The sequence below is a fragment of the Lytechinus variegatus genome, chromosome 8 (assembly GCF_018143015.1).
Source record: "Lytechinus variegatus isolate NC3 chromosome 8, Lvar_3.0, whole genome shotgun sequence".
Classification (NCBI taxonomy): domain Eukaryota; kingdom Metazoa; phylum Echinodermata; class Echinoidea; order Temnopleuroida; family Toxopneustidae; genus Lytechinus; species Lytechinus variegatus.
In genome coordinates this window covers 10,331,113-10,357,556 of record NC_054747.1, presented here as the reverse complement: position 1 = coordinate 10,357,556, position 26,444 = coordinate 10,331,113, and the positions used below count along the sequence as shown (strand labels likewise).

At 37.1% G+C, this 26,444-nt stretch overlaps 1 protein-coding gene across 1 annotated transcript; it reads left to right on the top strand.

Annotated features, from left to right (window-relative positions):
- Positions 1-18,900: 18,900 nt before the first annotated feature.
- Positions 18,901-19,875, top strand: LOC121420636 (probable G-protein coupled receptor 21). Its single transcript, XM_041615300.1, has one exon. The coding sequence runs from the start codon at positions 18,901-18,903 to the stop codon at positions 19,873-19,875; it is 975 nt and encodes a 324-aa protein (XP_041471234.1).
- Positions 19,876-26,444: the final 6,569 nt, after the last annotated feature.

Below are 26,444 nucleotides of genomic sequence, written 5' to 3'. Positions count from 1 at the left end.
CCCCTCAAAATGTAAAATGAAAAAAGTCTTTTCCAGACAAGTCTTCACCCACTAATGTTAAAAAAGCCCAATTCAACTTTTGGGGCTAGTAACACAAAGCTTGGTTATCATCATAGTACATTTTTTTTTACTATGAATAATAATAATAATAATACTAATAGTAATACCCCAACATGCTCATATGGCGCATATCACTGCCAAATGCGTCCCTATGCACTTGGATACCAGGCTTTAGCCCCGCAGCCTTTTTACAGGGCGGTGGCATTTCAAGGAATAAATTACTGCTAGGTACCCGTTTACCTCACCTGGGTCGATTGCAGCACAATGTGGATAAATTTCTCGCCGAAGGAAATTACGCCATGGCTGGAAACCCACGACCCTCTGTTTCAAAGTCCGAAGACTAATCCACTGGGCCACTATATGTTCCATAATTGATTCCTTTGACTACAATGTACAATTAATCGTAAAAACAAAGCGTACTTTTAATCGTTAAACATTGTGTTAGGGGACTCTGATGAATATACGGCGCCAGTTTACATAGAATTGTAATGAGTAGTTTTGAACGGTCATTATAGTGCTACAGTATATAAAGATGAAGTGCAGTTTCGAAAACAAAATCGAGAGATATCAAAGCAAACTGAAGTAGGTTAATATCTCAATGGCAATAAAATTGCGATCGAAATGGGGGCAAATATTCAAATTTAATGTGATTTAAAATCCGATCTTTTCCTTTATGTACGAAATGGCAATTTATAAATGCACTCTCTATAGCTCTTCCATCAGAACGTCATAAAAAGCTGGAAAAACCTTTCCCTCTTCACGACCATATTATACATTTCTAATATGCAGCACTGTCAGAAAGAAGGGGATACATTCATCAATATCTATTTCGTAATATATAAATCTATCGTCTATATCACAATTTTAACATTTGGAATATATAAATCTAGACATTTTTTTAATAACTCTATGATAATGCATTGTACGTCCTTAACTAACCGATGTACAATTCTTAGCAGATTTTTGAAGTGACTAGGAGGGGTGCGAAATTTAGAAATGGAAGAAAGAAAAAACAAATGTTTTGAAATAAAGAAGATGGGGATAACTCGCTATATAAACAAGCATGATTATCATCATTAAATGTTCTTTGTAAAAACACGTCTTTATCGACATCTTTACTAGATTCTGCCTGGACAAACGACGTGTTTGACATTTTTTCGTCAGCTCCTAAAATTAGGACGTTCCCATTCCGATTAGTTAAATAATCAAACATTTTAATGGATTTCATCCGTTTTTTTCCAGCAAGCTGCTAATGGGGACAAACCTTTCATGCAAACCGTGAATGCCATAATGATTTGATAGTAGATTACATATTTTGTTAGAACGATATTTTTAGCTGAGTTTTTAAAGGATTCCTTCCACAAAAAAACAGTAATCAATAGTTCATATTTTTGGTAATGAAAAATATTTGAATTCAAAATGATATGAAAGCAGAAGAAAATTAATATTACAAGAAATAAGTGACATGAAGAAATTGAAGCCTCCTTCTGTGGTGAACAATGTAAGAAACATCCACTTTTGTTCTAGAATGGGGCCATAGCCTCTATGAATAACTTCCACATTTATTCAATGCTGTGCCCCTTAAAGGTTTTCCATTCTTTTAAAGCAAAAAAAATCATATATATATATATATATATATATATACTATAAACTATATATTACAGTGACATGACTGCAATATTCACGCCAGAAAGTTAACTACAAATACTTTAATACTATTATTTTAATCCTACTAACACTACTACTTTTACTTCTACTATTACTACTACTACTACTATTACTACTACTACTACTACTACTACTACTACTACTACTACTTCTACTACTACTACTATCACCACCACCATTACTACTTATACTACTTATAATTATTGCTTTATCATCATTCCATCATCATTCTCATTCTTATCGTTTTATACTTTGTGTTCACATTTTGAACCTTTGATACCATTTTCATCATTCACAATTACTTTATCATTCGTGATTCCAATACAGAATTTCCCCTTCAATAACCTTTCTTCCCTTTTCGTTATTCTATTTTCCAGTCCAAATCTTATATATATATATATATTTACATCTAAGCCGGCTTCGTGAACTTCATTCAAATGAAGTGCTTACTGAAAAGGGTTTCTTGACTTCCTTTCAGTATTATTATTTCTATCGGTATTTCTCAAGAGGGGGATTGCAATAGAACCTTTCATTTTCAGAAAGCTTGACGCTGTTTTTTACCTTGAAAAGAAATGAGCAACACTGCCTAGCCATCTTTCTCCCCTCCCCCCCCCTTTAAATTTTTATTTTTTTACAATATTAGGGTAAACATGGAAGCAATAAAATGGAAGGAATTCATTTCAGTCATCTTGCTGTTGTTGTCAATTGTAATACATTCAAAATTATTACAAGTGTTAGTTCAGTAATTATCCGTCTGAAACTTTCATGATAAAAACGAAATTTTGTTGTTGTTTTTTTCGAGTATTTGTCATGACGAATCAGGTCTTTATTCCCGACTCGATGACTACAATGACAAGATGATTGCCAGGCAGGATAGAATGGAGGATAAAATATCATTGGTCATGTTTATACCACCAGATTACTACAGTTTGTATTCATTAATGCCTAATAATGAGCTGATCAGATGCTTATGCCCATTTTTTCTTCTTCATTTTTCATAACAGGATGTATGTTCCACGCTAATGAAAAATACAAGGCTGGCGATGTATTTTCTTGGTAATTAGTACGTTTTTTCCGGTGCCATAACAATTATTGTAGGCGTTGGTAAATCTTTGAACATATCTTTGACTTCTACTAATAAGGTTAAAGCGCTTATTAGCTGCATCATGACAGGCTAGGTGATGCCTGTAGCTAAATGGTACAAAATGGCACGATGTCCTGTCAATTCGGAATTGATCCACCAAAAAGCGACAAGTTCCCTAAGAATAACTTTTATAATATTGTCCACCGGACTACAATACTATGCATGTCACTGAAAATGGCATCGGACTAATATTATTTCTATTAAGCTGCAACGCGTGATCTGGGCCCAGTCTTACAAAACCTTACGATTGATCCGATCAATCGTTACTCTGGAAATCCATCAGTGTCATAATTTTTATCTACTGGAAATTCGCACAATATCCTTCGTAAACAATAAGAGCCACAGTGAATTTTCAAGAAAACAAATGAATGCATGAATATACATGCACATCATCATTTAGAAAATATTTTAAACAAACCTGCATGATAGATGTTGACGTTGCTGGCCGTACATAGTTGTGATTGATGGGATCAATCTTGCCTCTTTGTTAGACGGAACCCAGGCAGTCATTGAATAGGATCATATTTGTAGTCATTGTAGGTACCCCTGGTGAACTGCTTCTGCATTTTCAGTGAGTATAAAGTATTTAATAATTATACTTACTTAATATATTTTATCATATATGTGAACAAATCCCTTGGGAATCGTACCTAAATAAGCCCTCGGTCTGATAATTTACATTTGAATTCAATTAATTTCTGTGTCTGTTTGTTTTATTTTCGTTTCTGCGTTCACAACACATCGTCAAAAATATGTACATTGTTTGCAATCTACAAAATAATCATTTTGGATACAAAATAATCATAATTTCAGAATTAGAAAAATAAATGGTGAGCATATACCTCACATTTTAATAATAATAAAATTCACAACATTAACATCCTTTAAAATGTATGATAACATATGGGATAATGAAATGATACAGAAATTAAGTAAGAGAACTTAAGAAACACAAGACAGTAAGAAAACGGTAGAAATGCATGTAAAAAATAAATAAATGATTGCTTTAATGTTTGATGCTTTCATTCTAATGCTTGTAGATACATAATGATGTGATTGGGGAGGTATTGTGGGGGTTGACTTGAGGTGACAAAGTCACATGAATGACCATTGTATTTTGCCGATTCTAAATATCTTCATCTTATTTTTATTTTCACCATTACTGTTATGACCTGGATGGGGTTGGGAGGTTTGGGGAGGAAGACCTGTGGGTTATGGCTATTAAGTTAGCCTTTTCCATACCCAGGCAGCCTCTCCAAATCTCATCCAGGTCTTATTTTCTCTATCATGTACAAGTTTGATTGATCTTGTCTTTGAATTGTTTGTATTCTTTGTCTTTTGAATGCCAAATAAAATAATAATAATAAAATGAAAAGAAAATGTAGCTGATGTGGGATATAGGAAAGACCTTTGACCTGTCAAAGCCAACTATTTTTAGTCCGGTATTTAAGCATTAAGTAAACAAGCAGCATACACGAATATCACCCGAAAACAACCGCTTAAACTTCATAATTCCGAAATTTCTTTATTCCGAATGTTCATAATTCCCAAACACGTAAATTGCACATACCTCGATGTTTGTTAATCTGAAAAACGTCAAAGGGTTCTTTAATCCGAGCATTAGTGGCGTTATTCTGAAGGCTCGTTATTCCGAAGGTTCGTTAATCCGAAAACGAAATAAGGTTCGTTAATCCGAAAACGAAATAAGGTTCTTTGTTCCGAAGGTTCGTTGATCCGAAAAGGAAATAAGGTTCGTTGCTCCGAAGGTTCGTTAATCCAAAAACGAAATAAGGTTCTTTGTTCCGAAGGTTCGTTAGTCCGAAAACGAAATAAGGTTCGTTAATCATTGAGTTTTCGGACTATCGAACCTTCGGAATTACGAACCTCATTTTGTTTTCGGACTCGGAATTACGAACCTCATTTAGTTTCGGACTAATGGGTCTTCGGAATTACGAACCATCGGAATAACGATGCTTCGGAGTATCCGAACTTTCGGAATTACGAATCTATGCGAAATCAACCACCCCTGTAAAACAGGCATTTACAATTATATTTCAAGAATAAGAGGATAGTTGGTTTTGTTTCAATCTATGTTTAATTGATGGGAAAGTTAGCAGATGAATTTAAAGTATCTGGTAGCTTATTATTCCACATGATCTAGGTCCTTTATAACGATTTTAAGTTTTAGAAAATGAATAACTAACAAATTGAACACATAAAGCAAGGTTTCCACTTTGGCGAGTCGGAGTTGCGAGTCATACGCTAGCTACGCGAGCTAACTCGCCTTAACTCGCACAAGCTCGCGTGAAATTTACATTTTTTTTCTGGAATTTGCTTTAGTGACAAAAGACTCAACATCGAGTTCACTACGCTCGATGTACGAGTGAACCGAGCGCGAAACGAGTCAGACCGAGCATAGTATGAGTTGCAGTGACCTTTACACGATTTAAAGCGAGCTATGAACGAGTTATCAAGATTTTGTTACGAGTGATATGAGTTTCATACGACCAAGGGTCCGGAAATGCACATTTTTGGCACTCAAAGATGGATGCCGGCGGCGGCGGCCTCAACACCAATTCTTAAGCTGACCATAAGCATGATAAGGTTAATTAAGCATTACGTCCTGCATGCGTTTCAGGTTACAAACCAAAGGTCAGAGGTCATTAAGGGTCAATGAACCTAGACCATGTTGGGGGAATCAACATCAAAATCTTAACCTAGGTTAAGTTTTTGAAATGTCGTCATAACTAAAATATATGAACCTAGTTCATTTATTGTTAAGGTTGTTAAAGTATTACTGAACATACTGCTTGAGTGTTAAGTCACACGACTAAGGTCAAAGGTCATTTAGGGTCAATGGACTTTGGCCAATTGGGGTATTTGATATAGGTGAGACTGCCAGAGGCGCTCCACTTGGACCTGGTCTAGTTTGGTGTCTTGTTCCTTTACATGGCTCTGCTCGTCATTGACCTTTTCTTCCGTTTCAATTGTCTCTTCCTGCACTTCTTCTACTCCTACCCTTGTTTGAATGACATCTTATTTCGGTGTTTCCCTACCTGAATGGTCACAACTCTTGGATCTCCTGGGTCGAGGCATATTTCTTTCCTTATTTGTTAGTAGTTGTAATAATGCAGTGACAACAGCATTTTTAAAAGTACATGTACATGCGTGGGTCAGTTAAAATGTGCTCTCACTTTAAAATAAACTCCACAAAAAAGGTTTGGAAATCTGACTTTGTTCGACTATCCCTCCTCGGTTTTAGTAAATACCAATGTGTAATTAATATCAATAAATAGATCATTTAATTTTCTTTAAAATGATACCCTACATTATATGATTATGGTTCACATGGAGGTGCAGTGTCTTGAAATGTGGGGCAAGGTCAAAATTCAAAAGCGGCAAAATGACACAATATTGAAAGTCACAGTTCTTTTCTTCCATGGAGATGAGTGAGTCTCTCAGCGGTTTCTTTTGATTTTGATAAGATAATCCCGCTTTGGTTTTATTATGAATAGATCATTTAATTCTCTTTAAGATGATACTTTACATGATATGATTATGGTTCACATGGAGGTGCATTGCCTTGAAATGTGGGGCAAGGGGCAAAGTCAAAATTCAAAAGTTGCAAAATGACACAATATTGAAAGTCACAGTTCTTTTCTTCCATGGAGATGAGTGAGTCTCTCAGCGGTCTCTTTCAGTTGTTTTCATGCACCTTAACAAAGACACCTCTGCACTAGCAAACACATAATAAACAAACAAGCCATTAATACATGTGGAGCGTTGTGGCCCAGTGGATTAGTCTTCGGACTTTGAAACAGAGGGTCGTGGGTTCGAATCCCAGCCATGGCGTAATTTCCTTCAGCAAGAAACTGATCCACGATGTGCTGCACTCGACCCAGGTGAGGTAAATGGGTACCGGTAGGAAGTAATTCCTTAAGAAGCTGTGTGCGCTATGAACGCCTAGCTTAGCCGGGTAATATAGGAGCGCCTTGAGCACCTAAGAAGGTGGAAATGTGCGCAATATAAATATCCTATATTATTATTATTACATAAACCACAACAAAACACAAGATATGAAGAAGCAGAATGGATTTTTATCTCTATTGACACAGACAAAAGAATCATGTTCTGTACTGACCCTTCATGACCATTTCTGCTCATTTTGCAGCTTTTCAATTCAGACTTCATCCAACACTTTTGAATCCTACTCGTTTCGTGATGGAATGATAATAACAAGCATGGCATCATTGAATAGAGAATTGAATGATCTTTTGAATGATGTCGAATATGCATTGTGCAAAGTTTGGAGTTGAAAGAAAATAATGGCCAAACTCAGATTTCCAAACTTTTTTTTGAGGGGTTTATATGTGGCAAAATATAGATCACTGGACATTTATCATTCAGCTGACATGTCAATGAGCACTTGCACCGCACTCGGAATGAACTCACACGAAACTCGCTGTAACTCGGGGTGCTCGATCTAAAGTCGCGCTAAACTTGTGGGCACCTCAACTTGACTCGCAAAACGATCGCAATGCTCGTATCCATAGAGATGTATATTATTGACACTAGAGTAATCGCTCGCATTGACGCGCGCGTAATGCGGCTGTGATTCCATGTATTGCGCAGCCGCCATCTTAAAGAGGGCAAGAGCGCGGATTTATAACACACGGCTCTATGGGAGAATATCACATATTTCACTTTTTTACATTATATTTTCAATTTAATGCTGTATGCAACGTTAAAATCACAAGGCAAAACATTTTTATGTTAAAATATATGATAACCATGCATATTTTATAAAGGAGATGGACTGAACATCCAGAAAACGGGGGGAAAACGACGAGGTCGACTGATATCATAAGCTATCATATAGCATATACTGTGACAAGGGTGTCAGATAAGGTCAACTTAACACTTTAGAGTGTTCATATGTTCTCATTATTTGGTGCTCATTTGACACTCAGTGTTCAAGCAATATACTGTGTTGAAACAACACTTAGAGTGTAAAATAAACACCAAATACTCAGAAGTGTTGAAACAACACCGTGACAGGTGTTGGATAGAAATATTTTAACAAAAATTATTGTTGAAGTTACACTTCAACACTGCCTGTTGTTGGGGTATATATTAAAAAATACCCTAGTGTTAAGTTACACCGTCAGGCTGCAGGTGTTGAAGAACTTGAAATCGGACACCAAATGGTGTGAATCCGAACCGTGAAACAACACCAAAGCTGGTGTTGGTATTTTCTTCTTCTTTTTTTTTTTTACACCAATGGGTGATTTAAACTTTCGTTTAAATTTTCGTTTCTGCAGGTGTTCGAGGGTGTCAAATGAACACCAAATGGTGTCAACTTCATAACATTCTCCGACTCGTGTTCAAATCGAACACCAAGACTGGTGTTGATATATTTTAACATCCTAAATGTTGGTAATCATAACACCAGTGGCAGTGTAACTCCAACACCAGATGGTGTGGTCCTTTATTGATTGGGCTGATGTTAGATTTAACACCCGTGGTGTTAAATATAGCTAACATCGCATAGTCTCCAATATTATATTTAATGGGATTATCAGTGATTCACGTATGATTTCTAGTTAATGGACAATGAACATGATGAAAGGAAATACCACTGCCTTTTTTTTCCTTCTGGATGTACAGCCGAAAGCAGCACACGATCCCGGCATGATTTCCTCAAAATTAACTGAAAGGAGGGGAAACTTCAGACCAAGCCCTGATCTACATCATAGGTAATGCACGTACAGCAACCTATTTTTTGCCCTCTTTAAGATGGCGGCCGCCCCGAACACAGCAAATTGATGAAGTCCGCCCTCTAGTGTCAATAATATACATCTCTATGCTCGGATCTCGCTCTTAAAAACTCGGAACACACTTGCGTATACTTAGATGTGGCGAGTTATTACGAGTTATTGTGAGTTTATCTCGAGCTTCTTACGAGTTATTACGAGTACTGCGAGTATACAACGAGTTTAGGTGAGTTCAGCACGAGTTACAGCGAGTTAGCAACATTTTTTAATAAGTTCAAAAATTTTGAAACTGCTCACGACTTCAAGGATGGAGTTGATACAAGTTTAAAGCAAGGTTTCCACTTTGACGAGTTGGAGTTGCGAGTCATACTCGAGCTGCGCGAGCTCTAACTCGCCATAGCTCGCACAAGCTCGCGTGAAATTTACATTTTTTCCTGGAATTTGCTTCAGTGACAAAAGACTCAACATCGAGTTCACTACGCTCGCTGTACGAGTGAACCGAGCGCGAAACGAGTCAGGCCGAGCTTAGTATGAGTTGCGGTGACCTTTATACGACTTAAAGCGAGCTATGAACGAGTTATCAAGATTTTGTTACGAGTGATAAGAGTTTCATACGACCAAAGGACGAGATATGCACATTTTTGGCACTCAAAGATGGATGCCGGCGTTGGCGTCAACACGAAATCTTAACCGAAGGTTAAGTTTTTGAAATTAAATGGCATCTTAACTTAGAAAGTATATGGACCTAGTTCATAAAACTTGACCATAAGGTTTATCAAGCATTACTGAACATCCTTCTTGAGTTTCAGGTCACAAGACCAAGGTCAGAGGTCATTTGCGGTCAATGAACTTAGACCATGTTTACTGAGGGGATCAACATCAAAATCTTAACCTAGTCTACGGTTCAGTTTTTGAAATGTCATCATAACTTAGAAACTATATGAACCTAGTTCATGAAACGTAGACATAATGTTATTAAAGAATATAAACATCCTGCTTGAGTTTCAAGTCACATGACTAAGGTCAAAGGTCAATTAGGGTCAATGGACTTTGGCTAATTGGGGTATTTGTTAAATTAACATTTTAACTTTGAACGTTTATGAATCTGATTCATGAAACTTGAACATAAGAGTAATCAGGTATCACTAAACATCCTGTGCGAATTTCAGGTCACATGTCCAAGGTTAAAGGTCAATGAACTTTAGTGATGTTCGTGTGATCTGTTGAATTACCATCATAACTTAGAAAGTTTATAGATCTGATTCATAAAACTTGGATATAAGAGTAATCAAGTATTACTGAACATCCTGTGAGAGTTTCAGGTCACACGACGAAGGTCAAAGGTCATTTAAGGTCAACGAAATTTTGCCATGTTGGGGGTATTTGTGGAATTACCATCATAACTTTGAAAGCTTATGGATATGATTCATCAACTTGGATATCAGAGTAGTCAAGTATCACCGAACATCTCATGCCAGTTTCAGGTCACGTGACCAAAGTCAAAGGTCATTTAAGGTTATTGAACTTTGACCATTTTGGAGATTAATACTATATTGCTGTCATAACTTTCAAAGTTTAGATACAGTTTATAAAATGTGGATATATATGAGCTCTCTTAGGGTAATCAAGTATCACTGACAACTGAAGTCTTAGGTCACATGATAAAGGTCAAATGTCATTTATTGTCAGTGAACGTAGTATTGTATCATTGTATGAATGGTGTTTTGTGAATAATTATTTTATAGTAGTTTTCAAATTCAGCACTGCTGCTATATTGGATAGCGTGATGCAGGTTAGACTGCCAGAGGCGCTCCAGTTGGACCTTGTCTAGTTTGGTGTCTTGTTCTTTTACCTTGGCTCTGCTCGTCATTGAACTTTTCTTCCGTTTCAATTGTCTCTTCCTGCACTTCTTCTACCATTGTTTGAATGTCATCTTCATTCGCTGTTTCCCTACCTGAATGGCCACAACTCTTGGATCTTTTGGATCGAGGTATAATTCTCTCCTAATCATGTTGTTTAAAGTTGTAATAATGCAGTGGCAACAGCCTTTTTAAATGTAATTGTACATTGCGTGGGTCAGTTAAAATGTTCACTTTAAAATAAACTCCCTCCTCAGTTTTAATAAATATCAATTGTTATTAATATCAATGATTAGATCATCTAATTTTCTTTAAAATGATACCCTACATGATATGATTATGGTTCACATGGAGGTGCAGTGCCTTGAAATGTGGGGCAAGGTCAAAATTCAAAATTAAGTTGAAAAGTGACACAATAATGAAAGTCACTGTTCCTTTTTCCGTGGTGATGAGTGAGTTTTTTAAGCGGTTTCTTTTGAGTTTGATCGGTAATCCCGCCTCGGCTTTAGTAAATATCAATGTTAAATTAATATCATACTTTCCATGATGTGATTTTGGCTCACATGGAGGTGCAGTGCCTTGAACTGTGGGGCAAGGTCAAAATTCAAAATTTGCAAAATGACATAATATTGAAAGTCACTGTTCTTTTCATCCATGATGATGAGTGAGATTCTCAGCAATTGTTTTCATGCACCTTAACATCAACATTCAAATGGAATCAAACATATCTCTGCGCAGGTAAACACACAACAAACAAACAGAAACCACAAGAAAACATGAAATAAAAAAGCAGGGCCAATGGATTTTCATCTGTATTGACACAGACAAAAGAATCATGTTCTGTATTGACCCTCCATGATTATTTCTGCTCGTTTTGCAGCTTTTTACTTCAAACTTCATCCAACACTTTTCAATTTTGGTCTTTTTTATGACATGATCATAACAAGCATGGGATCATAAAGGGAATCAAATGATCTTTTGAAAGATATCAAATATGCATTGTGTAAAATTTGGAGTCGGGAGAAATTAATGGCCAAACTCAGATTTCCAAACTTTTTTGCTCGTTTTGCAGCTTTTCAATTCAAACTTCATCCAACACTTTTGAATCCTGCTCTTTTCGTGATGACATGATCATAACAAGCATGGTATCATTGTAAAGAAAATCAAATGACCTTTTAAATGATGTTAAATATGCAATGTGTAAATTTTGGAATTGGGAGAAATGAATGGCCAAACTCAGATTTCCAAACTTTTTTTTAGGGGTTTATATGTAGGGAAAATATAGATCACTGGACATTTATCATCCGGTCGGCATGCCTCTGAGCCCTTGCCACGCACTCGGAATAAACTCATTCGAAACTCGCTGTAACTCGGGGTGCTCGATCTAAAGTCGCGCTAATCTCGTGGGCACCTCCACTTGACTCGTAGAACGATCGCAATGCTCGTATCTCGCTCTTGAAAACTCGGAACGCACTCGCGTATACTCAGATGTGACGAGTTATTACGAGTTATTGTGAGTTTATCTCGAGCTTCTTACGAGTTATTACGAGTACTGCGAGTATACAACGAGTTTAGGTGAGTTCAGCACGAGTTACAGCGAGTTAGCAAAATTTTTGAACATGTTCAAAAATTTTGAAACTGCTCACGACTTCAAGGAGAGTTGTCCCGAGCTTGAACGAGCTCCGCCGAGTCATGCCGAGTTGTCGCGAGTTATCCCGAGTTTCATGGTGAGCTTTATGCGAGTTATCGCGAGTGCCTCATTTTGGCAACTCGCTATAACTCGCCATAACTCGCGATGTTAACTCGCCAAAGTGGAAACCTTGCTTAAAGAGCTGCGCCGAGCCATGCCGAGTTGTCGCGAGTTATCCCGAGTTTCATGGTGAACTTTATGCGAGTGATCGCGAGGGCCTCATTTTTGCAACTCGCTATAAAGCAAGGTTTCCACTTTGGCGAGTTAACATCGCGAGTTATGGCGAGTTATAGCGAGTTGCCAAAATGGGGCACTCGCGATAACTCGCATAAAGCTCACCATGAAACTCGGGATAACTCGCGACAACTCGGCATGGCTCGGCGGAGCTCTTTCAAGCTCGGGACAACTCTCCTTGAAGTCGTGAGCAGTTTCAAAATTTTTGAACATGTTCAAAAATTTTGCTAACTCGCTGTAAATCGTGCTGAACTCACCTAAACTCGTTATATACTCGCAGAACTCGCAATTACTCGTAAAAAACTCGAGATAAACTCGTAATAACTCGTAATAACTCGCCACATCTGAGTATACGCGAGTGCGTTCCGAGTTCTCTAGAGCGAGATACGAGCATTGCGATCGTTTTACGAGTCAAGTGGAGGTGCCCACGAGATTAACGCGACTTTAGCTCGAGCACCCCGAGTTACAGCGAGTTTCGTATGAGTTTATTCAGAGTGCGTTGCGAGTGCTCATTTACATGCCAGCTGAATGATAAATATCAATTTTGCTATATATAAACCCCTCAATTTTTTTTGGAAATCTGAGTGTGACCATTAATTTCTCCCAACTCCCAATTTTACACAATTCATATTTGACATTATTAAAAATATCATTTAATTCTCTCTACAATGATACCATGCTTGTTATGATCATGCCATTACGAAAAGAGTAGGATTCAAAAGTGTTAGATGAAGTCTGAATTGAAAAGCTGCAAAACGAGCAAAAAAGTTTGAAAATCTGAGTTTGGCCACTTATTTCTCCCAATTCCAAATTTTAAAAAATGCATATTTGATATTTTTCAAAAGATCAGTTGATTCTCTTTAAAATGATAACATGCTTGTTATGATCATGCCATCAAAAAAGAGCAAAATTCAAAAGTGTTGGATGAGGTCTGAATTGAAAAGCTGCAAAACTAGCAGAAATAGTCATGAAGGGTCAATACAGAACATGATTCTTTTGTCTGTGTCAATAGAGATGAAAATCCATTCAAATCAAGCCCCTGCTTCTTCATTTCTTATGTTTTGTTGTGGTTTATGTTGGTTTGTTTGTTATGTGTTTGCTTGTGCAGAGGAGTGTTTGATTCCATTTTAATGTTGGTGTTAAGGTGCATGAAAACAAAAGAAACCGCTGGGAAACTCACTCATCACCATGGAAGAAAAGAACAGTGACTTTCAATATTGTGTCATTTTGCAACTTTTGAATTTTGACCTTGCCCACCATTTAAAGGCACTGCACCTCCATGTGAACCATAATCATATCATGTAGGGTATCAATTTTAAAAGAAATTAATGATCTATTCATTGATATTGATTACCCATTGATATTTACTAAAACCGAGGAGGGATTATCGATCAAAGTCAGATTTCCAAACTTTTTTTGAGGAGTAAAAGTGAGAGCACATTTTAACTGACACACGCATGTTCACGGACTTTTAAAAAGGCTGTTGTCACTCCATTATCATGATTATTACAACTACCAACAAATAAGGAGAGAAATATGCCTCGACCCAAAAGATCCACGAGTTGTGGCCATTCAGGTCGGGAAACTCCGAAAGAAGATGTCATTGAAAGAAGGGTAGAAGTAGAAGAAGTGGAGGAAGAGACAATTGAAACGGAAGAGGAGGTCAATGACGAGCAGAGCCAGGTAAAAGAACAAGACACCAAACTAGACCAGGTCCAAGTGGAGCGCCTCTGGCAGTCTCACGTACATCACGCGATTCAATATAGCAGCAGTGCTGACTTTGAAAACTACTATAAAATAATTATTCACAAAACACGTTTCATATAATGATACAATACTACGTTCATTGACAATAAATGACATTTGACCTTGATCATGTGACCTAAGACTTGTCAGTGATACTTGATAACTCTTATGTCCACGTTTTATGAACTAGATCCATACACTTTCATAGTTATGATGGTAATTCAACGAATACCCCCAAACATATTGCCAAAGTCCATTGGCCAAATGACCTTGGTCGTGTGGCCTGAAACTCGCACAGGATATTCAGTGATACTTGATTAATCTTATATCCAAGTTGATGAATCATATCCATAAACTTTAAAAGTTATGATGGTAATTCAACAAATACCCCCAATTGGCCAAAATTCATTGACCTTAAATGACCTTTGACCGTAGTCATGTGACCTGAAACTCGCAGAGGATGTTCAGTAATACTTGATTACTCTTATATCCAAGTTTCATGAATCAGATCTATAAACATTCAAAGTTATGATGGTAATTCAACAGATCGCCCGAACATCACCAAAGTTCACTGACCTTTGACCTTGGACATGTGACCTGAAATTCGCACAGGATGTTCAGTGAGACTTGATTACTCTTATGTTCAAGTTTCATGAATCAGATTCATCAACTTTCAAAGTTATAATGGTAATTTAACAAATACCCCCATATTAGCCAAAGTCCATTGATCCTATATGACCTTTGACCTTAGTCATGTGACTTGAAACTCAAGCAAGGTGTTTAGTAATACTTTAATAACCTTATATTTAAGTTTCATGAACTAGGTTTATATATTTTCTAAGTTATGATGACATTTCAAAAACTTAACCGTAGGTTAAGATTTTGATGTTGATTCCCCCAACATGGTCTAAGTTCATTGACCCCAAATGACCTCTGACCTTAGTCTTGTGACCTGAAACTCAATCAGGATGTTAAGTAATGCTTGATTAACCTTATGGCAAAATTTCGTGAACTAGGTCTATATATTTTCTAAGCTATGATGTCATTTCAAACACTTAACCTTCGGTTAAGATTTGGTGTTGACGCCGCCGCCGGCATCCATCTTTGAGTGCCAAAAATGTGCATGTCCCGCCCCTTGGTCGTATGAAACTCTTATCACTCGTAACAAAATCTTGATAACTCGTTTATAGCTCGCCTTAAGTCGTATAAAGGTCATACTAAGCTCGGTCTGACTCGTTTCGCGCTCGGTTCACTCGTACAGCGAGCGTAGTGAACTCGATGTTGAGTCTTTTGTCACTTGAGCAAATTCCAGAAAAAAATGTATATTTCACGCGAGCTTGTGCGAGTTAAGGCGAGTTAGAGCTCGCGCAGCTCGCGTATGACTCGCAACTCTAACTCGCCAAAGTGGAAACCTTGCTTAATTCGCCAAAGTGGAAACCTTGCTTGCAGTAGAATTTCTGTTTATGCAGCTATGTACACTGCTATTAAATATAGAATAAGTATAAAAACAAAATGGAAACGTATGAATGTGACATCATTAGCCAACCTAATGAATATTCATGACGACTGTTTTCACAAAATATTTCTAAACTTTAAACTTCAATAACCTCATTTGTTATCCGATTTTGGTGAAATTTTCTGCATTTTGCTCTATGAAGTCTATTCTATGTATCAGATAATTTCAGCCTGGACCATCCCTTTAATAACAGTTTGGTCATATCGGTGCATCTTGCGGGATGGAAGGTTTAATCAGGGGCAGAGCCGTGATTTTCAAGGGGGGGCACATTTTCCCATGGAAAATTTGACAATGAGGTAATCTCGTCTGCTGAAAATTTGACGAGTCAAAAAAAAAGAAAAAAAAAAAGAAAAGAAAAAGGGTCCTCGCTTTCAAAACGGCGGACCGGATGTGCCCCCCCCCCCCCTCTGGGTCCGCCAGTCGGCTTAATCACAAAATCCATTAACTGATTTCTTTGTTTTGTATCTTGCCTGTATCAAAGTTATGTTTATATACAATTTCAAACTACTAATTCAAATGTTCATTCTAAAAACCTTCGCTGATAAGAAACTATCCTTATAAAAAACTTTAAAATCAGTGACCTTAATTTGATATTTAACCAAACCCAAAGCAATTGAATAGACAATTCTTCTCAATTTCATCTTTCTTACTGATGAAGAATTGTGCTACTTCATGGCATCGCTAAAGGAAGAGTGTAGTTCACTTCTTTGGTAGATATTTTTAGACTGACCCAATTACCTGGTTGAAGCAATATCCGTTGATTTAAATGCAAGCTAACCTAACACACCCAAGGGAATTCGGCTTAATTTCCCTTAAAAACATGTTAGTTCTATACCATAATTCTTCCGAATACCAACAAAGACTATTCCTCGCTTTTTTGCGATAATGAAACGATAGAACGATATTTAAACGAACGGGTTTTATTGATGGATAAGGTGGTATCGATTCTTTTTAGTAGGAGTATACTCAATGTGAATGGGGCAATAAATCACAAAGCAGCTGTCAAATGAAACTACAAAAGATACTTACAAACAAGAAATTGTTAGTTTTTAATGTTTTTGTTTATGTTACGTAAGAAAAACATGTAAATTAGAAATAATAATGTACAGAAATATTCAATGGTTGTAATAAAGACATATGATATATATAGCATTAATCTTTCACACAAATGGTTATTGGCGAGTTTACAAACAATTGACCCCTCCCCCGTGAATTACCTTATTAAAAGAAAGGGAGAGGAAGTGTGGGTATGTGAGGGTGGATGTGCGCGTGAGAGAAAAGGAAGGAAGGAAAGAAGGGAGTGGGAACAAGTGGTGGGAGGGGACGAACCCAAAGTCATGGTCATTGTTTGCTTGTTCAAACCCCCCCCCCAAAAAAAAGTAATTATAATAATAAAACAAGAAAAAGGTAAAAAGGGACATCAGAAAGTCTACGTTTTCGTATTTCATTTTTTTTAAAGCAAACTAAATCTGAATTCTAGTGAAATACCATTCCCGAAAAAACCTTATTTTGAACAAGGAATCAGATACAGCCAAAAATTGTCGCTCTTGGCGCAATCAGGTTTTTTAATTTTATTTTTAATCATTATCGAATTTCAAAATGATTATATAATATCTGCATGTAAGTTAGAATTACCAATGCTCTATTTGGCACTCATTCACGTCACTTTGTACGTTAACTATTCCGTGTTGACTACGTTCAGATACTTCTCAAATATTCCTTTTAAATTCCTTTAGAATACATGCAGCATTCCAAAAATAGGTATTCATCTTCGCCTGCATATATATATATATATATATAGCCTAGAAATAAGAACGTTTCTCTTGTCTGAATGAAATGATTATGTGGGGACTACCGTCGAAAGGTGAAGGCAGTGAGGGGAAATTTCCGAACAATTAAATGTAACCTAATAACCTGAATAAACCATAGCACGTATATTTTTGTCGGTAATTTTCTACCAAGAGAACACTATGTTCATTCAATTTTCAATTTCGCTTTGACTTTTACAACCATATGTCAGATTGGGGAAATATCAGATCAGATTCCTCAACTTTGCATTTTTTCTGCTCATTTCAAAAGATTTATTTGACATGTTTGAAGTGGTTATCTGTGAATATACTTGTACAGACTCTTCATATTTTTTTTTATAGAAAACGCAGATTAAAATAATAATAGTAACAATAATAATAGCGCAAAAACTATTTCTATGTATTCTATTGCGCTGCAAGAGCTTCAGTTGCTGTACATACTATTGGAATAGATAGGTTTTTAATTTTAACTTGAAATTATGTAACTTTGTTGAATTCCTAATGTTGAGGGGAAGTTTGTTCCATAGTCGTGGGGCTGACATCAGAAATGACCTATCTCCTATAGTGTTGCTTTAGTCTTGTGGGGATACTTGCAGTGTGAGTGTATCTTGTGAGCTACGTAGGTGATGGTCATCAGATCGGGATTTCAATTTCAAGAGATCTGAGATATAACTTGGGGCCTGACCATTAAGACCATTAAAGACTATCATTAGGATCTTGAATGTGATTATTTGCCGGACAGGTAGCCAGTGTATAAATTTTTTCAATAATGGGTTGACTGGAGAGAATTTGGGAAGACGAGATAATAAACGTGCACATGTGTTTTGCATGTGCATACCATCTTTAAGCTTTTTAAGTGTTGCCACTGAATCAATGAAATCTTAGATTTCATCAAAAAGGCGTGTTTTTATTGTGCTTGAAAAATATTAACGAACACTTAAACGTCTGTTCATTAGTTTTGAAAATGCTATTTATCAATGAACCTGTGTTGTTTTTAATTGACCTCTCTCCCTTTCTATCTCTCTCGTACTACAGAAATGATCATCTAGAAAATTATCCGTTGAGTATCATCCATTCTCAGAGCGTTGCAACGTCAGATCTACATCGACATCCGACATGTTTTCTTTACCAGCGTCCTCCGATTGTAGAGGCCAAACAAGTGCATGAACTTACAGAACCTTTAAAGTTTAAAGACTGAGGCTATCAACTTTGCATTATACAGTCCAATTTCGTGCATGAACTAACAGTACCTTTAACGTTTAAAGACTGATGTTACCAACTTTGCATTATACAGTCCAAACAATTTCCCATATGACATTCTTGAGTACATCTACCGGTGTTCCAAAATAGCATCCGACCATGGATTTATCAACAATTGCGTGTTTTCGGTGTGTCACCGCCATGACTACCTACCCTACGACACTGACCGAAGGCACAGTTGATTCCTGTGCTCCTTCAGTTGCGTTCACTGTTCTGTTCATCCTATGTGGTATGATAACAGTCTTCTCCAATATCGTTAACCTCGTGGCTCTTGCTCGCACACAACAATGCTTTAACGACAATACCAGATTGTGCTTTCAAGCAGTAGCAGTCGTAGACTTCTTTGTAGGTCTCTTCTGCTGCACTTTCCATTCTATCCGCTTTTCGGGGTTGTCCATCTCCAGGACGAGGACGTTCTCCATAATTGGGGTCATCGGATGCTCAACGCTCTTTAATCAATCCATCATGATCCTTGCTTGCGTTAGTATAGATCGGTATCTTGCCGTGACACGACCGTTGCGGTATCACGCAATCGTCACGAAGCGACGAATGATCATGCTGATTGTCTTCGGGATGTTCGTTGGTACCATGAACTCGTCTGCAAGCCTAGCTCATAAGATTATCGCAGGATTCAGCGATTTGAAATTCGCATCTGTAGACATCGCCACAAATCCCATACTTGTCATCTACTTCGCACTCATTCTCACATCAGCCGGGATAACGACCTTCTGCAATACTGTCCTCGTTATTCTGGCGAGGAAGCACCGACGCCGCATCGCCGCTACGTCCGGTACTAGCGAACGAAGTAAAGCAGGAGACACGGAATCTGGCGGGCATCAGCGTCGCGGGAACAAGGACATCCGGACTATCTTCGCTGTTACCGGCGCGTTCTACATCACATGGGGAGCGCAGGTATCGGTGAATTTCACAAGTGCTGCTTTAGGCAAAGAAATGCCTTGCATTGCAAGGAACATTCTTCTCATATTCGTAATCAGCAACAGTTTCTGGAACGCTCTTATCTATCTCCTAATGAATTCTTCATTTCGCAGGATCGTATGGCGAATGTTTACAAGAGACACATTCAATGAAAATACTGTTCATACCATTAATGCGTAACCATGGTAGTAGTAATTCAGGTTTTAAATCTAACTAGTCATTCATTTCAATAGCGCTAGAGTGAGAACGGTCTATGCGCGGATCCAGATGGAATAGACACAGTACTATATTAGGGTCCCTGTTGCCCTTTCACAATAGTCGGTCTCTCAAAACACTCGTGTCTCGTCCGGCTTGATATGCGCCTGGAACGGTTCCTGTAAGTACACTCTTAAAAAGTATTGGTCAAAATTACCAATCTGTTGGTTAATATGTGTCCGACGGATAAAATTGGTCAATATCAACCAAAATATTGGTCGATTAGAACCAATAATTTGGTTGCTTTTGACCAATTTTATCGGTCGGACACATATTAACCAACAAATTGGTCATTTTGACCAATCCTTTTTTAGAGTGTATCATGACTACGGAGGCCTTACGCAAGTGAAACTGATTTTACACCGACAAAGGCCTTTAAAATACTTCCAATGACAGGTTGGTTTGAAGTCGGTTTCGTTTGTGCAACAGTAGAATTAACATTTAGTGAAAGAATGTTATGGGGGTAGGTCTCAAGTTGTGGGTGCTGTAGATGTTCAAGCAGGCAAACAGGGTATATCTTAAACGCACTGACTCGTATTGTGAAGTCAGGTTTGACTTAGACCGCGGTCTAACTATGTGCTAAAATTATAGGGAGCCAACATTTATAAAATTACGTTTCTAATGTATATATTTTTTACGTTTACTATTTTGCTTTCATTATGAAGAAGAATGCTTCAAAATACCTCATTCCCAGACAATTATGAGCAATTCGAGTGTCATCAATAAATTGGATGTGTATTGTTGGAGATGTGTGCCCCGATTGGCTCTCCATAGTTAGACCATAACTTTAAACCGGGGTTTAATTTAAACCAAAATTCAGAATACAGGCCACTTGATTTCAAAGTCATCACGGGACAAGGTGTATCTATATAGGTGTTATTTCTGTTACTGATGTATTCATTTATAATCTGCGTTCCGAATGTGATATAGGCCTGCTTTTTCCAAAGCTTTATTCTGTCCACTAATGTTATATGTCAAGAGTCTAATAAAATTTTTAAAAATATGTATTTTTTTAACGATTACATGAGAGTAAGATGAATTGAGTTATATTATAATAATTAGACCCTATATCATAATTGATAATCATTATTTGGCAGGAAATGTCATTTATTCCCCTGCAGGAAAGAACGCAGTGTCCCACAGTGTGTTCACAGTGTGTTCACATAGTCGACTCTGTGAAGATGTGATTAACAATGTTAAAACGCTCCAATCTAACAGTGTGAAGATGATTTCACATAGTGGACACATCCAGTGTGGTTTACCACAGAGTGTTCACTCAGTGATGTTTGAGTTCACAGTGCGAATTTACTCGTTCACAATGTGAAGATGTGATTCACAATGTTAAAACGCTCCAATTTAACAGTGTGGAGATGACTTCACATTGTGGACACCTCCACAGTGTGGTTTACCACAGAGTGTTCACTCAGTGATGTTTGATTTCACAGTGCGAATTCAATCGTTCACAATGTGAAGATGTGTTTCACAATGTGGGACACTGTGTTCTTTCCGGCAGGGTCATTACCTAAATTCTAAGTGTGGGCCAAATTTATTGGAGCTATGTGTGTAAAATACTATTGAACTTCAAACATTGATGCTTCTTGTGTTTATTGGGATTCGTTCCATGGGTTAATGAAGAAAAAAATGCTGCAATCATCATTCAAAGAACTCATCAATGATTTGAATGCCACATGCGACGATAAAATTATCATGTAATTTTAGACTTTTCATAGATCAGCGACAACTTTAGACCACGGATAGAGTTCAGAGTACGGGTACGTGAGCGTATTGTGTCCATGTGACCCTTCTATAGCGAGAAACCACTAAACTGAAACGATAACTATATTCGGCTGGTTCTAGGGTGCGATTAAACACACAATAAATGATAATTGTAATATCTCAGCACATACTTTTATGCATACGCAAAATATATATGTGGACATTTGGTCTAAATACACACATACATTTAAGGATGTGTATGTATATGCCCTGCAGGTCGGTTGTCTTTATGAATGTATTCTTCTTCTTTTTTGTGTGTTTTTTGTTCATTGTTTATAACTCTTACATGATTTATGCATTTGTTTTTACTTGTTTGCATGCTGAATTAACTTTTTTTTTATAATAATGATAAGATTTTCCATGTCATTTTCTTTAATTCAAGATATCCATATTGCACCATTGATATTTGTTATTATGTAGATGTCATCAAAGAACTATTGCCTTTTATTAGCTAATCTAATTTGAAGGTAGGGGAGGAAACTAATTATTACGATGGTTGAATTTAATTGTACGAATGTGCAAAATTGCAACATCAGCCCGCAAAGGGTTAATAGTCCACTGACGGGGTTATCCAGGGTAAACAAAACCAAACAAATAAACAAACACTGAATAAATAAAATGCCCTAGGCATTTTAAGCAGCAAGTGAACTTTAGTTTCATTCATGTGACCCATGCCATGATCTTTTGGTCGAATGATTAAGTAATGAATGTATTCACAGTGCTTGTATTTTTCACCAGTTAACTTTAAAATGCCCTAGGAATTTAGATAACAAAGTCAGCTTGCGTTTGCATTCTTCTAAATTATTTGTCGATGCTCTGGAATGTGGAATTAAGATATTAATCTGCTAACAAATTTTTGAATGCTATTGTATCTGTTGTTTTCATTTTCCTTTCAATCATATTATCTTAACGATGAAATAGTTTTTATGGGGGATTTTGATGGATGGGGAAAAGTTTAATAATCTAAAAATATTAAACGTTTCTCACTCATCAAATGTTTCTTTTTCAGTAGGATCGACGGATAGCCGGGTCTTTTTGCGCATTAGGATAGAAAACGGGTGATGACAAAAAAATCCAGCTGTCATTGGATCATTAACATGTATCTGCGCCATAATGGTTAGTCGCGTGCTTTGAGTGGCCGAAAGTACACACACACAGCTTTAACACAGGGAACAGTGGTCTTCATGAATGTAATATTGGAGGAATCCGGGTATATCTGTACAAATATTGATTATCTCACACCAGATTGATAATGGTGTGAAAATTGCATCCAATTCCAGTAATTTAATGTAAATATTATTACAATTAATTGACTATTTACGTCTCGCTCTTCATTTGAAATTGTCCATGTTCACAACTCTTGCTATGGCAAACGGTCTGAAATCACCCATATTTTCGAGACAGTGCACATGGCACCTTTGTTTTCCCACTGGAATATCTCTAAGGGTAAAAAAGGTCGAGATTGATTGTCATCTCAATGCTAAATAGATCATCTACAGTTTGATGTATAATACTTTATGACTGGTATAATGGTTACGTTTTATTTTCCCCAAAAACTTTGAGATCAAGCAGGCAGAACATGGCATATTTCTGTGTACAACGTCACGTGACTAACGTATGATAGTTTCCGTTCGTAGACCTTTTCATTTGAAACAATTAATACAGTCCAAACAAACTTAATTAACGCATTTAATGTTGAAAGTAACAATGTTCTTGTATTATGAAGCTTTGTTTACTGATATTTATAATCTAGCTTCAGTTTGAGGAAGTAAATATCGAGTCCGGAATTAATTTTGATTTGCAATAGGGTCTGCGTAGGCTTACTATATAATAGCAGGCTAGCATCGTCTGCTACGTAAACCAAATGACCGAACATGACCGAAACTAACCATTATGTCATCATTCAAGAAATACCCGTGCAGATTGCAAGAAAAAGATTGAAAACTCTACCCGCCCCTTCCCACTCTGAATGAGCTGAGCGAGTAATCCATAAAAATGTGAAGAATATACACAAAGAATAAATTGTTTCATTGCATTAATAGCAATTTTAGATTGATTTTGTTCGCTCGATCGGGTGTCCGTTTGAAATTGCATATCTGTTATCTTCATTTCCTTATACACTGTTAAAAAGGTTTGGCAAAATAATAAATAAATAACCATCATTGGGCAACATACTGTCCACACAACTAATCTTTCCAAATTGGAAAATAAAAAACTATCGATTGGGTAAAAAACGAAGGGTAATAAAAATGAATGATTTGGTAACAAATTTGCTCAACTTGATAATAATCGCCCAAAATATATATCTTTTTACCAACATATACATTCCCCAACACAGTGAACAGTATGTTGCCCACCATTCTAAGTGTGTAATTATGATATCACTTTTCGAGCATGACAATTTCACGACATAAAAACAAATAATATAATGTGAGGTGATACTCAAGTGAAATTCGTATCATCGACCCGTTATCAAACTTCAATAAGGCTGTAACTATTTCCGACTACGAAATATAATCAACTTGAAATGCAAGGTAAAGGCGTCTTTTTTTCGACCATTGTTTTTTAATCTTCGCTTTTAGCGGACCGCAGTAAGACAATATGAAATGTAAATGTATGTCGGAATTCAGCATGAACGTGTTTCTGATCAATTGAGGGGCTTCCATTTACTCAATTGATTATGAAAGCAACCTCCGTTTTACAATGCTATAGTCACACCGATGGGGCCGATCGATAGCGTGTCATTCAAAATAACGTTAAAACTTTGTTCGATATAGGGTGGGCTTCTTCGGCCTGACTTGAGCGTTAGATTTGACAAGCAGTTGCTGAGTAAACTAAACTAACCACGCAACCCGTTATCCAAGGGTTCAATTCAATCATTTTAGCTGCAATAATTGATCGTGTCAATAAAGTAAAATGATACAGTAGTAATCTTGAAACATTGTGAGGGCAGATAAAAACCTGAACATGACATTTCCCACTTCTTTTGCACATGTATCGTGCATGCCAGCATGCACAGAATATCATATTCTTATACTCCTGGTCGACATATTTGAATATTCAGCCCATGGAATGATTATACGCGTGCTCAGGCATCTTATTCTAAGCAAGCGCACTCACCCTTACATACACACACCCTTGCACACAAAACGCACACACACACGCACGTACATACTCGCTCCCACGCACACATGCCTGTCAATTACGGATACATTCACAAATGAAAGTTCGTTTTCAAAATACACATTTAGATTCCGTTCACAAAATACAACAAGAAAACATTCTTTGTTAAAAATCAAACAGCTCTCCTACTGAGGTACCATTCGACCAATAATCAATTTAAGATAACAAAACATTTGCCTATACTTCTTTATTAATTCATGATTGGTGAGCAGGGTTTGGCTGTATTTGTAAACGTTAGTTATAAATTTGAAAGTAAACTCCGAGGTCAGTAAATTAGAGGAGGTTCAGAAGCTCTAAAGAAAAAAGAAATTGGGGAAAAGTAGAAGAATAAGACCCCCCATCCCCACAAGGTTCAGGCAACACAAATCAAATTGTTTTAATAACTTAATAGCGCAAAAGAGCTTAGTCGGTAAGCTTTCTCGTATGTATGAGAAGAGCCGTGGTGTAGTGGCTCTGAATCTCGCCTTGTAAACAGAGGGTCGTGTGTTCGAATCCCACCGCGGTCTAGCGTCCTTTGGCAAGACGTTAATCCACACTTTGCCACTCTCGACTCAGGTGCTAAATGGGTACCCGGTAGGATGCGAAATATATTGTATGTTTGATTTTGTCAGCGCCATTATGAGGCTGCGATGAATGCAAGGAATGCTCCCCAGGGAGTGGAAATTGTGCACTTTTCGTGTGGGATTGAAATGAATCCAATGACCGGGGTAATAATTTGCTGTAAAGCGCTTTGGGCCATTCTGGGAAAAGCGTTATATAAAAATTGGCTATTATTATTATTATTATTATGTATGATTAGTCAAACATTCGTTACCATTGATATAATAAGACCTTAAATGTTTGTCTAGGATTATGTATACTTTACACACATTATTGATATTTAATGATAATGATAATAATAATGATAATAATAACAAAAATAATATAATAATATCAATATGTTCCAATTGTATAGAGCAGGTATATAACTACATAATACTCTACTGCGCTTGATACTTTATGTCATATTATTATCCGGCTTTACCCGAGCCGCCGTATAGGCGCTAAAGGCATTCAAGGAATGAAGTCCTACCAATTTACCAATTGTTACCTAACCTGGGTCGAAAGCATGCACAATCGAACCCACGTCCCTCTAATTGAAAGAAGGGAATCGTAACCACTAGACCACGACGCCCCCACTTATAAAGCTAATGCATTTACTTATTCAAATGTTATTATTGCTTTCTATTGCAATCAATGCTTTATTTTTTGGGTGATATCACCTTTTATGCACATGTATATTTCAACCTGCCTTAAACCGGTATAGGGTTATGGACCTGGTTTTGATTGCTACTTTTTCATCGTTTGACCTTGTTCGTCACTTGTATACTGTTTATCTTTGAAATAAAGAAATGGCTGAAATCTGACGATGTGTTTGAGAGTTACATAAGGAGAGAGAAATTTAGAACGGGGAGTTGGAGGTGAAGAACGGTGGGATGCCATATTTAACACTATTGTTCCTTTTCGATTGGTGCGACTTTTGTTTTAAGTAGGGG